This window comes from Sorex fumeus, unplaced genomic scaffold (assembly GCF_029834395.1).
Source record: "Sorex fumeus unplaced genomic scaffold, SorFum_2.1 ptg000003l, whole genome shotgun sequence".
In the NCBI taxonomy this organism is placed as follows: domain Eukaryota; kingdom Metazoa; phylum Chordata; class Mammalia; order Eulipotyphla; family Soricidae; genus Sorex; species Sorex fumeus.
In genome coordinates this window covers 53,207,236-53,219,829 of record NW_026606060.1, presented here as the reverse complement: position 1 = coordinate 53,219,829, position 12,594 = coordinate 53,207,236, and the positions used below count along the sequence as shown (strand labels likewise).

General features: G+C 44.3%; 1 protein-coding gene across 1 annotated transcript in view; it reads right to left on the bottom strand.

Moving 5' to 3' along the window:
- TCP11L2 (t-complex 11 like 2) overlaps positions 1–12,594 on the bottom strand; it is a 37,956-nt gene that overhangs the window by 11,913 nt on the left and 13,449 nt on the right. The window contains exons 4-8 of the mRNA XM_056115307.1: positions 10,536–10,656; positions 9,071–9,294; positions 7,708–7,844; positions 1,248–1,435; positions 851–1,032 (exon numbers count right to left, since the gene is read on the bottom strand). Of these exons, the coding sequence (XP_055971282.1) occupies positions 851–1,032; positions 1,248–1,435; positions 7,708–7,844; positions 9,071–9,294; positions 10,536–10,656 (852 nt within the window). The remainder of the gene's footprint in view (positions 1–850; positions 1,033–1,247; positions 1,436–7,707; positions 7,845–9,070; positions 9,295–10,535; positions 10,657–12,594) is intronic.

Below are 12,594 nucleotides of genomic sequence, written 5' to 3'. Positions count from 1 at the left end.
TGGCCGACCTGGGTTCGATCCCCAGCATCCCATTTGGTCCCCCAAGCACCGCCAGGAGTGATTCCTGAGTGCAGAGCCAGGAGTAACCCCTGAGCATTGCTGGGTGTGTGACCAAAAAGAAAAAAAAAAAGAACTTTGGAAGCCTGTGACCACCTAAGACTCTACCTGGTAATTTATGTGCTGCGTAACGGACAGGGGTTTTGGAAGGGAAAGAGGATTTCTTTACATGAGGGAAATAAAAGGTATATGCCCCTGGAAATATATGAAAGGAAAGCCAGTCGGAGTGAACCCACAGGTGACCCACAGAAACGTCCAGTCACTGAGTGAGATCAGGACTTTTCTGATTCTGAGCACGAGGATCTAAACGCAAAATCAAACCGGGATTTAGCATTCAGTGATGTCATGGCACTGGACTGAGGGACCTTCACCAGACTTATGTTAACATCTGTGAAGGACAGAAATGGCACTATTTCAAAAGGCTTCGGCAAGAGGTAGGAGGAGGGAAGTTGGTAAGCCACTGACTACAGAACAAAGAAGGAGTCAGGGAAACCTGATCACTGAGAAAGTTAGACAGAGCATCTGAACACCGGGCTTGGCGACCTTCTGTGTGTTAGCATTCACAGCACAAAGACAACCTCTTGCATCCACTCCTGGCCCAAGGGGAAATACCACACTCAGCCTGGCATGGAGCATGAAAAAGACCCTTTCCTTGCACTCAGCCTTCAGAGATACCAAAAGAAATTCTAGGAAAGAAAGTGTAAGCTTAGTCCTGATGTCCAAGGTGATCCTTGTTCTCTGCCTTGTTGGGGGGGGGGGGGGGGGCGCGGAGGGAGAAACACTGGAAACTTACTCTTTGTTCATGCCTTCTAGCAGAACGGCTGAAATCCGTTTTAACCTGTTTGCAAGCTCAGGCTGGCCTTCTATAATAGCACCCACCATGTTCTTGGTAATCAGGGACAAACAGGCAATCATTTTCAATTGATTCAGCTTTTCTGCCAGTTCCTGAAGACGGCCTTCATCTGTTATGAGTGTCTAGGGTGTTAATTTAAAAAAAAAAATAAAAAAAAAAGAAGAAAGGGAAAGAGAAATTCAAAACCATCAAAATGAAAAAATCAGCAATGTTGCATCCCAAATTCTCATTTTTATCAGATTTCAGTCAAGTTATGAAAGTTACATGCAGCAGACTCACAGTAAGAACGGAAGAATTAAAATATTGGAAAACAGAAGCGAAGAAAAAAGTCACTCACCTCTGGAAATACCTTTTTCTGATAATCCCACTGTAACAGTTTCAAGTAACTTTTATTTAGCACCAATGTAGGGCTCAGGCTTGCTTTGGAAGTACTTTCTGCTCCAGGAGTTGAAGTAGTCTCAGAAAGAGAACCTAATTCTTCCTCTAGAGAGTCTTTTATCCATTCTGTAGTTTGTTTAAGAGCACCTAAAAGGAAAAAGGCCACATAACTGTCCTCCGGCTCATGGATCTCTTTGTTGGTAACAGGTGTTCCATTAGGTGCTGGGCAGGAATGAAAAGGCATGCCAAAGCTTATAACCAAGACGGTTGAGGCGGAGAAGACAGACTTGTAAACTAACAATTACAGGGGGATAGATACCAGGACAGTGAAAAGTGCAGAACGTGTCAGAGACAGATCTGTAGACGATGAACCCTGTCTGAGACATTGGAAAATGCAAAGTAGACAGAGGAAAGAAAGGGCTGTCATTACAGGCAAGGAGAACAGCACAGCAAAAGAACCTGGGAGAGTTATGCAAGTTTGGTAACTGAAATCTCCAGGCTTTCGGAGTTGGGGATGTGTTTCCTTCCAACATCTCCCTGTGCTTCTGGAAGCCTGGCATTCATGCCTGTGAACTGCCTCTAAGCACCATATAAGCTCATTAATGGCCATGATCCAGAGACTCACAAAGAAATGTTGGAAGAGAGTAACATGATACAGAGATGCCTCTGGACCCCCAAAATTACCATCCAGTTAAAAATTTAACTCCAGCTCTATCATCCAGTTTAGAATTCCTGGAGCGTGTGGCTGCATTTGCTGCCACATGACATCTCAAACTTTATGCCACCGATGTACCAAGAATAACATACCACATTTGATGGGGTGCAAAGTACAAGGCCACCAATCTTGATCAAATATATACATATAAATAGAAATAGATATTAGTACACAAGGCTCAACCTATAACAACATGTTAGTGATCTCTTATCAAGGGCTTAATGGCTCCAAGGCAAGATACAACAATTTTCAAGTACTTTCCTCTAAGGAAACCTTTTTGGATCATTTTTAGCAGATTAATCATAAAAAGCAATACAAAATAAATTATTTAGGAGCTGCCTTTGGGGCAGTCGTGAGTGGTGGTTGGGAAAATTCAAAATAATGGTGGTGGTGTAATGGTTGGATTGGTGTTGGAATATTGAAGGTAATAAATTACTGTGAACAACTTTATAAAAATAAAATTAAAAAAAGAAAAGAAAAACCTGGGTGAGTCAGGCAAGTTCTAAACATGTCATGACAAGGGTGAATCTCCACCTCTTAGATTGAGAGTCTCAACCTTGGCACTACTTATTTTGTAGACAGAATTTTTCTTGTTGGGAGAGGAGAGGGTTGTTGTGTCCTGTCCACTCCTGTCCACTCTCGTCCTCACTGGACACCAGCAGTGCTTCCCTCTCCACTTGGTGGCAATCACGTGTGCCCAGACATGGCCCCATGGCCTCCAGAGGTATAAAGTCACCCCCAATGGAGGAGCCCGGGCTTAAGCCAATGACCCACATTTATTTACAGGTTTATCCCCAAACCTTGAATAAAATGTCTCTTACACTGTGAACTAAACACACCTGACACCTTAAAAGTCTATTCCAGAAGGATTCAGGTTTGGAGACAAGACTTCTGAGGCTGCCTGCATAGAGGCAAACTTCACCTGCTCTACTTGCACCCCAGCTCAAAAGTTTTCTGCAGTAAAACTGCTTTTAAATATCCAATTTTAGATGAAATTACAGATCTGGTAGGTTTTTAAGGTGGCAGTTAAACACCTGTAGAAGTTTTTTTGTTTGTTTGTTTGTTTTTTTGCTTTTGGGGTCACACCTGGTGATGCACAGGGGGGGTTACTCCCGGCTCTGCACTAAGGAATTACTCCTGGTGGTGCTCGAGGGACCCTATGGGATGCTGGGAATCGAACCTGGGTTCGGCTGTGTGCAAGGCAAATATCCTCCCCACTGTGCTATCACTTCAGCCCCCGAGGTGCAGAGTTTTTAAAAGAGCTAGAGAACAAAATGAAGAATGGTCACATGGCAACATCCTCAGACAGTGGGCACTTGAACAGGTTGATTTACCAGTAGCTCCCTTTGTCACCTTACAACAAAACCACCTTCAGACTCTCTTTACTTTATTTCTCCTTAGTTGTGTCATTCTTGCTTTTTTGAGCTTTCTTTTTTTAAACAAAGATGTAAAAGATTGGCATCTTTTATTTAAAAAAAAAATAGGGGAGAGAGGGAGAGAGAGGGTTTTAAATAAGCACGGACATAATTACAATTTGGTGGAAATATTTCTGCTGAGAGTTTAATTGGTTGGGGTTTTTCTGGGGAGGTGGGGGACACACACCTGGCTATGCTTAGGGGTTACTCACAGCTCTGCACTCAGGGATCACTCCTGGAGGTATTCTGGGAACCTTATGGGATGCTGGGAATCGAACCCTGGTCATCCAGGTGTGCGGCCGGCACCTGATCCAATCTACTATCTCTTGGTCCCTGCAAGTTTAATTATTTAGAGCTGATACATTAAAAAGATGATACATTTAAAATGATATCAAAGACGAGTCATGCAAATGCAATGAAAATGCAATATAAGAATTTTTGGAAAACACGTGTCCCTATTATTTTAAAGATAATTACATGAAATAAAGTTCATTAAATTATTTCATTAGATATGACACTATATAAACCTGACCTCTCTGTGTATCTTCTCATTTGTTGAAGGGCCTACAGCAATAGTCCAGAGGGCAGGGTGTAACCTGCATGACGACAACCCACGTTAGGTCTCCAGCACCCCATATGGTCTCCTGAGCCCCACCAGCCAGAAGTGGTCCCTGAACACAGAGCCAGGAGTGAGCTCTGATGCACTGCTGGGTATGATCCAAACACAAAACCCAAAATTCCTCTTGCGGGCGATGGGTAGCTCAAACGGCAGAGAAGAGCACATTCCCAGCGTACTTGAGGCTCTGAGTTCAATCTCTGGCAGCCTGCTGCCCCACTCCTTGGCACTGCCAGGTGTGGCTACGATTTACTACAATTTGCCTCCCTACTGGCCCAACACGGGGGGATCTATTACTCTGTCTGGGGTAATTTAATTGATAGATCTCATGTGGTTACTTAGCTGATGCTTTGTGGAGGAACCCATACCACTGCCTAAGGCTTTTTTTTCTGTTTTTGAGAGGGGGAGGGTGTATTTTAAGCAAGACAAAACCTTTCCTTAAGCAAAAATAAAATTGGTTGGGGCCAAAGAGAAAACACAGGAGGTAGGGTACTTATCTTGTAAGAGGCTGACCTGGGTTGGATTCCCAGCATTCCAAATGGTCTCCTGAGCACTGCCAGGAGTGATCCCTGAGCACAGAGCCAGGAGTAAGTCCTGCGCACTGCTGTATGTGGCCCCAAAACAAACCCCCAACCCCCCACACAAAAAACACTGTTTTTGAAGTGAATTCAGAAACTCAGAGTATTTCTCTAGATCAATTTTCTAATAATCACTTTACAATGTCAAATACATACAAAATTTCCATCAATAGTTCAATATTAAGCCCCAGTGGCCGACTTGGCAGGGTGACTTGAGGATAGAATTAACAAATGACATATAAGCTGCTTCCTAGGCTGTATTTATCTGGAAACATACTTAGAGCGGAGAAATAATAACCCATATGCCCAAATGGATTTATGCTATTTTTAAATCTCTGAAAATAGCCAAGTCAATGTGAAAGACCCAAATTAATTATAGGCCACTAAGCCTGGCTTTTATGGTGAGAAACAAATCATTTGAGATGAGCACACTTGTAATTCAACTTTATACATGAATACAGATGCCAAGACAGCTTGATTCAAAGCACGAAGAAGTTTGCACACATGTCTATGTCTGCAATATGCACAGACAAACGAATGCCACCAAACACCAGGTCTTGGAAGATACTGCTGAGAATATAGCTACCGTGGTTCGTTCAGGTTGCAGATTCTATCAGATTCTATCTCAGGTTCTAATTCCTTTAACCCTTCTCTCTACAATATAAACCTGGAGCACAGAAATTGGTTGCAGAAGGATCCTTAAATGTTACCTACCCTTATATGCCACCTCACCTGCAAGGTCCCCGAGAGGTGGGCATTCACCTCCAAGTCAGGAAGTGTTACACAGCAGTAGAATATTCCTACAGTCCACTGCATTGGGGCAAAGACATACCTGTGTTATCAGGCTTTACCACTCCATAGCAATCATCTAATACCTTAACCTCAGTTTCCTGACTTGTAAACAGTAGCTGATAACAGAACCAGCCCCCTGGGGCTACCACGAGGCTTCGGCGAGCTGGTAAATATAGTGGTTGGCGCATAGTGAGGCTTTGGCCCTAACAAGTGCTTAGCCAGCACTGACTACTATTTAAAAAGAGGAGCCAATTCCAATGTTAAATCAGTTCCAGTTGCTAGGAAGCAAACCGGTTGTCAGCTTTCCCTCCTACAGATCCGAGTCTGTTCAAGAGAAGCTGAACTGAAGTCCCTGAACCGGTATCAGCAAGGACAGCAGGGCTCCTGGCTCCTTGGAGTCTCCCTATTCCCAAGCAGATCACGTCCATCTTCACGGATGGTTCCTCAGGTGACCCTCCTGGACCTAGATCCACACTCCTGGACAAGCAAGTTGCAAAATCCCTCTGAAAGTGGCACTTCTTTTATCATACAAACTATCTGGATGAGAAACTTCAGTCCAGGAGAAGTGGGGTGAGGGCGGGTCCCGCTAGTGCACTCAGCTGTGGGTCTTTAAGGTACCAAGATTTGCCACTGAGGGAACCAGAGTTGACGCTGTGTGACAACTGGCATCTCCAGTTCCATGACTCTACGGTGAAGGTCTAACAGTACCCATAACTCCAAACAACTGTGAGGATGCAACGAGGTACTACCTTCCTCTGCTCACAGTCTGTCTTGAGTCCATTCCCATTCCATTTTAGTGCCCACCAACCCGCTGAAACTGCTCTCAGTAAGGTTCCCTGAGATCTCCATGCTGTCATTTGCAGTGGTCTATCCAACAGAAGGTTTTTAATCACACAAGCACATTGAGAGACTCACAATTCCCTTGTTTTCATTTGCATGCAATCATTCCCATGACCCATGGAAGGTTTCCAATCACGTACCCACATTTAGAGGACACTTAATTCCCCTGGAGCAATAGCACAGCAGGTAGGGCATTTGCCTTGCACACGGCCAACCTGGGTTTGATTCCTCCATCCCTCTTGGAGAGCCCGGCAAGCTGCTGAGAATATCCTGCCTGCACAGCAGAACCTGGCAAGCTCCCTGTGGCATATTTGATATGCCAAAAACAGTAACAACAAGTCTCACAATGGAGACATTACTGGTGCCCACTTGAGCAAATCAATGAACAATGGGAGGACAGTGCTACAGTGCTAATTCCCCTCAGTTTTCAACAAGCCTCCAGGAAACCTTCCTTTGTCTACCTCTCCGCCTCACATACCTCTCCCTTTCCTTTCCTACTCTACTCCAGCCAGACTGCCTGCTAGTTTGCCCAGCTTCACAAGCCAGTTTGTGCTTCCGTGTCTCTATGTGTGGGCTACTCTTCCACAGTTTCATTTATTTGAAGCACTTGTTAGAGTTCAAATATGAACCGTATTCAAATATTACTTACACGAGAGGCCTTCTCAGTCCAATTCATCTAGAAGACACCTTTGCCGTCACCCCGGCACCTTTGCTGTTTGTCCATTTATCCTAAAGCTTTTTTTGTTTGTTTTACTTTAAGGCTACACTGAGCAGTGTTCAGACGAGCACCAGGCTCTGAGCTCAGGGATCACTCTAGCGATGCACGATGCTCGGAGATTATCGTAGGTGCCACCAATGGAACCCGGATTGGCCACGTGAAAGGTAAACACCCTACCTGCTGTACAACTGCTCTGACCCCCATCGGAATGCTCCTTCAGAACAACTAAGAATACAACTGAGTTGGCTTCGTTTGCTGGCTTGTCCTGCCTACCAGAACAGCAGCTCCCTGGGGATCACATCTTGATTCTGTTTTGTTCAGTGTACTATGCATACGGAACCTTATGTGTTGCTGGTTAGCGAACTCGGGTCAGCCAAGTGCAAGACAAGCTCTCTACCCACTGTACTCTCAATTGATGCTTTTGTAAAATTCATGAATAAATGAACAGTGCTTGTTATAGCTCCTGGGACACAGTAAAGAACTACAAGCATGTGAAGTCAGTTTTAGAAGTAAAATAGTAAGTGTTTACAGGAATTGCCAACAAAAAGCTTTAGTGACACTCCTTAAACTATAAAAATTAAAATCCCTGTTTTTCCTGGTCATGGGTATTAGTCTTCTACCATATATATTTTTTATACATCATAAATGAATGCAGTCATTCTGAATTGGTCCCTCTCCTTCTGCCTTCATTTCACTTAGCATGATGCTCTCCATCACAGTATGAATACATATTGTATGTACTTACCTGGAGTTTCTTCTAAAATTTCCTGGAACTTGTTTCTCTCATAATCCACCAACTGGTGTTGAAGAATTGGTCTGATGCTCCTAATTGCAAAATTGACCATGTCCATCCTCATAAGGTCCAGGACATGAAATATTTGCCTAAAATGTTTAGGGTTAAAACAAGAGAATCAAGAAATTAAGTTGAAATTAGTTCACGTTTATCTAGAGTCACCAAAGCCGCCGGTGCCCGCCCCGAAGGGAGGCTGACCAGGTTGGTTTTGCACCCGTGGTCACCATGGTAGGCACGGCGACTACCATCGAAAGTTGATAGGGCAACTTATCATCTCATTCCTACTTTGGACAAACTGGCAGGCTACCGAATATAACCTGCCCACAAGGCAGAGTCTGGAAAACTCCCCGTGGCGTACTCAACATGCCAAATACCAGTAACAATGAAGGATCTCATTCTCCTAACTCTGAAAGAGCCTTGAATATGGCACTTTTTTAAAAAAAATCTCAGGGCTAGGACGAAGGAGACGTTACTGGGGCCTGCTCGAGGCAATCGACAAATAACAGGATGGTTGTGATTGTGATTGTGATAGTTCACGTTTATCTATTTTACAGGCTATAAGAGTCAGCATCCTCAGAAATGGTTTCTAATGGCCACCTGACAAGATTATTTTTCACAGAAGGTGCCGTTTGTGCCTCCCAAATGCAGCCTCCTAAATCTCCAGAGTACTTACTCTCCAAGTATAAAGTTAAGGTGCAATTATTACTTCGATCAAAGCATAAATTAAAATAAAAAGAATTAGAAGCCTTTCTGAATCCCTGATTAACCTCCCCTCCCTCCAACCGCGGTTGCTGGAGTTGCTATTAATTGCCACTACTTCCTCTCCCATTGCCTTTAACACAACAGTAATTCCTGGGGCCGGAGTGATAGCACAGCGGGTAGGGCATTTGCCTTGCACGCAGACGACCTGGGTTCGATCCCTGGCATCCCATATGGTCCCCCAAGCACCGCCTGGGATAATTCCTGAGTGCAGAACCAGGAATAACCCCTGAGCATTGCTGAGTGTGACCCCAAAAGCAAATAAAATAAAATAAAATGGAGTCTTTAAAAAAAAAAACAAACAGTAATTCCAAGTGTGAGATCAAGCCCCCATAGAAGACCATAAACTCCCTGGGGTTTGTGTTATTCTCATCACTGCATCCTGAAGGGTAGGGCCTTGCCAACTCACAGCCTTGCTGGGTTCTATATATACCCTCCAAAGCAACTGATGGACACACTGCTTATTTTGTTTACTCTTTAAGGTCAGGGATTCATTTGAAGGACCATTATTATGACAAAAGTGCTCTGTGGACATTCAAGCAGTGGAAGTACTGACCTCAGCACCTCCACGATGTTGCCGGTGACCTTTAACTCTTTAATGTCATTGTCCCGAGTGGGGGCACACATCTTTCCCATGGTACTGATGATATAGTTGGCCAGACCCTGGATATCCACAGTGCTGTGCTCAGCCTGCTGCCTGATGAGGTCTGTATCCAACACTTCGGAGATCTGGGTGCGAAGCCGGCTGCCACCACCATGACTCAGAAAAGAGAGAAGAATCTACATCGAAAAGGAACAACAACAACAACAAAACATTAACAGCATCGTTCTTAGTAAAGGTTGTCCTTGCTATTTCCTTTCCCAGATGACTAAACACTTTGTCCACATCCGAATGCCCTGAACACCAGGGAAGTTTATGAAGACAAGTGGTCGGTGAGTATCTCAATTCTGAAAAGAACACTACACTGAATTAAAGTCCCCACTTGGGAAATTATGATCTGAATGAAAACTGGTAAGAAATCAGTATCACTGAAAAAGCTTTCAAAAGTTTACAGATAAAAACATAGAGAAAGAGTAAGCTGTAGATCATGGCTCCAAAAGAATTCCCTAAAGAAAAGCAAATGGGCTGAGAGCTAGTGCAACACCCCTTGGCAGTTTATCATATTAGTACCAGCATAATTAATACCATGCGCTGCATTAATACAACGTATTATATTTCACTGTAGCACTGCCCTCCCGTTGTTCATAGATTTGCTTGAGCGGGCCCAGTAATGTCTCCATTGTGAGACTTCTTGTTACTGTGTTTGGCATATCAAAAACTGTCAAGGGAGCTTGCCAGGCTTACCAGACTTTGCTGTGTAAACGAGATACTCTTGGTCCCTTGCTCGGCTCTCCAAGAGGGATAGAGGAATCGAACCCGGCTCGGCCGGGCCAGTTGCATGCAAGGCAAACGCCCTACCGCTGTGCTATCGCTCCATGAAAGATTTATTACTGAGCATGTAAGCCACCTATATTAAGTATCCATGACACAGAAAACACTGTTCTACACGAGACGGGCTGGGAGCGGAGCAGAGCAGCAGTACAAATTGCTCTTCACGCTTCTAAGTTATGTGGCCCCAGGCAAATCAGGGAACCGGATTCTTTAAAGAAAAGAGTAAGAGAAATAACTCTTACAGTGTTACAGTACGGATTAACAAATAATCCTTGGTATAGTCTGTGCTCTATAAATAGGAGCTGAAACTACAGAGACAGAGAGAGATAGAGATAGACACAGAACGACAAGAGACAGAGACATACAGAGGACAGACAGACAGACAGACTCCCCCTTATGTCTCTGGCCAGCCTATGCTCTCACCCAGCCACTCCTCTGCACCCCGAAGGGCCTCAGTTTTTCTAATTGACCACCTTTTTTTTTCAAAAAAGAAACTCCTTTTGGAGGAAGACAAAATACTGTTGGGGTGGGATGGGGGTGGGGGCTGGGGGCGGGGAACTGGCAGTGAGTACAAACAACCTCCACTTGCCTCTCGGATTTCTTCAAACAGCTTGATGGCATGTTCATACTCCGGGGGGTCAGCATTCAGTTCTGATTCCAGGAGGTCCCAGAAGGCCTGGTGGACAATGTGCTTCACTCGACCAAACAAGCTATAGAAATGAATGCATAAGCAGTGTCAAAAAGGAAGTTCCAGGATGGCAAGAGAGTACAGCAGGAAGGGCACTTGTCTCACACACAGCTGAACTGGGTTTGATCCCCAGTACCCCCTCATGGCCCTCCACACCTAGCAGGAGGGATGCCTCAGCATAGGACCAGGAAAAAACCCTGAGGATCACCAGGTGCGGCCCCAAAACTATTAAGAAAAAAATAAGGAAAGAAGGGAGGGAGGAAGGGAGGAAGGAGGGAGGAAGGGAGGGAAAGGAAGAAGGAAAGAAGGAAGGAAGGAAGGAAAAGAAAGAGAGAGAGAGATAAAGAGAAAGCAGAGGAATTTTCATTCATTGCTGGTGGGAATGTTGTCTGGTTCAACCCTTATGGGGAACAGTAGGGAGATTTCTCAGAAAAGTAAGAAGAGAACTTCCATAGGACCCAGCAATCCCACTTCTTAGTATCTACCCCTGAGATACAAAAACATTTGTTCAAAAAGACATATGCATACCAATATTCACTGCAGCACTAGTACAAAAACTAGGATACAGAATCAACCTAGGTGTCAAAGATGAATGCATAGATAATGAAGGTCTGGTATATAGACACACAACGGAATACAGTGCAGCTGCAAAGAACAATAAATTCATGCAACTCACAGCAATTTGGACGAAACTGGAGATCATATTTAATGAAAGAAGTGCAAATACCTAAGGTCTCGCTTCTCTGTGGTGTACGGAACAACATGACGATACAGAATGCAAGGCATCTGAGGTTGACAAACCCTTGGCCCTATGTTAGAGAAATAGGGACAGGGGAGGAGACAAATTGAAGGGGGAAGCAAGGCGTGGCATTTGGAAGGCAGCCAGCACAGGGATCGGGACCGTGGGCAAAGAGATCGGGAGGTGGGACAGAGGCGAGGTATAGGCAAGTATTTCACCCACAGAGTAAACAACAGAGATCAAACTACAATAACCACACTTAAAAACGTGCCCGTTAAGGTGGCAGTAGCGGGCCTGTGGGTGCGAAGGAACCTGAGGACACTGGTGGAGGGAAGCTGCCACTGGGAGTGGGATTGGTGCTGGAACACTGTATGCCTGAAACCATTATAAATAACTTTGTAAAGTCAGTGTCTAAATAATAAAAAAAAAAGAACTGTCTTCCTGATTATGAAACGACTATTCTCATTATAGAAAACTTAAAAAATACAGAAAAACCAAACCAAAATAGTCTGTAATCTCATTACTACTAACCTTTGAGGATAGCTTACTATTTTTCCAAGCACAATCTTAATGCAGTAAGGGCTATTCAGTGTATACAAGATTCCATATTTATTTCTTTTAATAGTCCGTCCTAAGTGCTTCCCATAATGTTAAAATTGTTTATTTCCTATAGCTTTGAGTAAGTTTATAAAATTTGGTCTCACGAGGCCATACCAACAATTTTTCCTAATACTCTCATACACAGATCTTTCATTCTCAGTCTTGGGGACAAAACGGCAACGTTACTCTTTCCTCAAGAGTTGAAATTTCATGGCACAGAATGGAACAGCTGAGCCCTAAGGAGACATAACACTTGAATGCCTGCCAACTTCGGCTTAGATGTCCCATTTAAAGTTAGCCAGACCAATCTGCTGAAACAGACACCTTTCTGGAAGAGGTCCCCACAGAAAAGGCCACCTTGCTCCACCCCTCATGCCGGTGCCCTAAAATAGGTGCTTGGTCAAATTCATCGCTTCTACACGCCTACAGTTCCCCTACTGCTAGTAGGAAAGCACACATTTCCCTGGACTGTAATTACTTCTGGTCACTGACCCCCACAGGGCCACATTCCGATCCCAGGGAGAGACCACAGCTGTTCCAGGTACCTGCCTGCCATTCTACCTGGCAGTGAGTGAGTGTCCAGTGAATGCAAGGTGAGCAGATTGGTAATAGTTGACAATG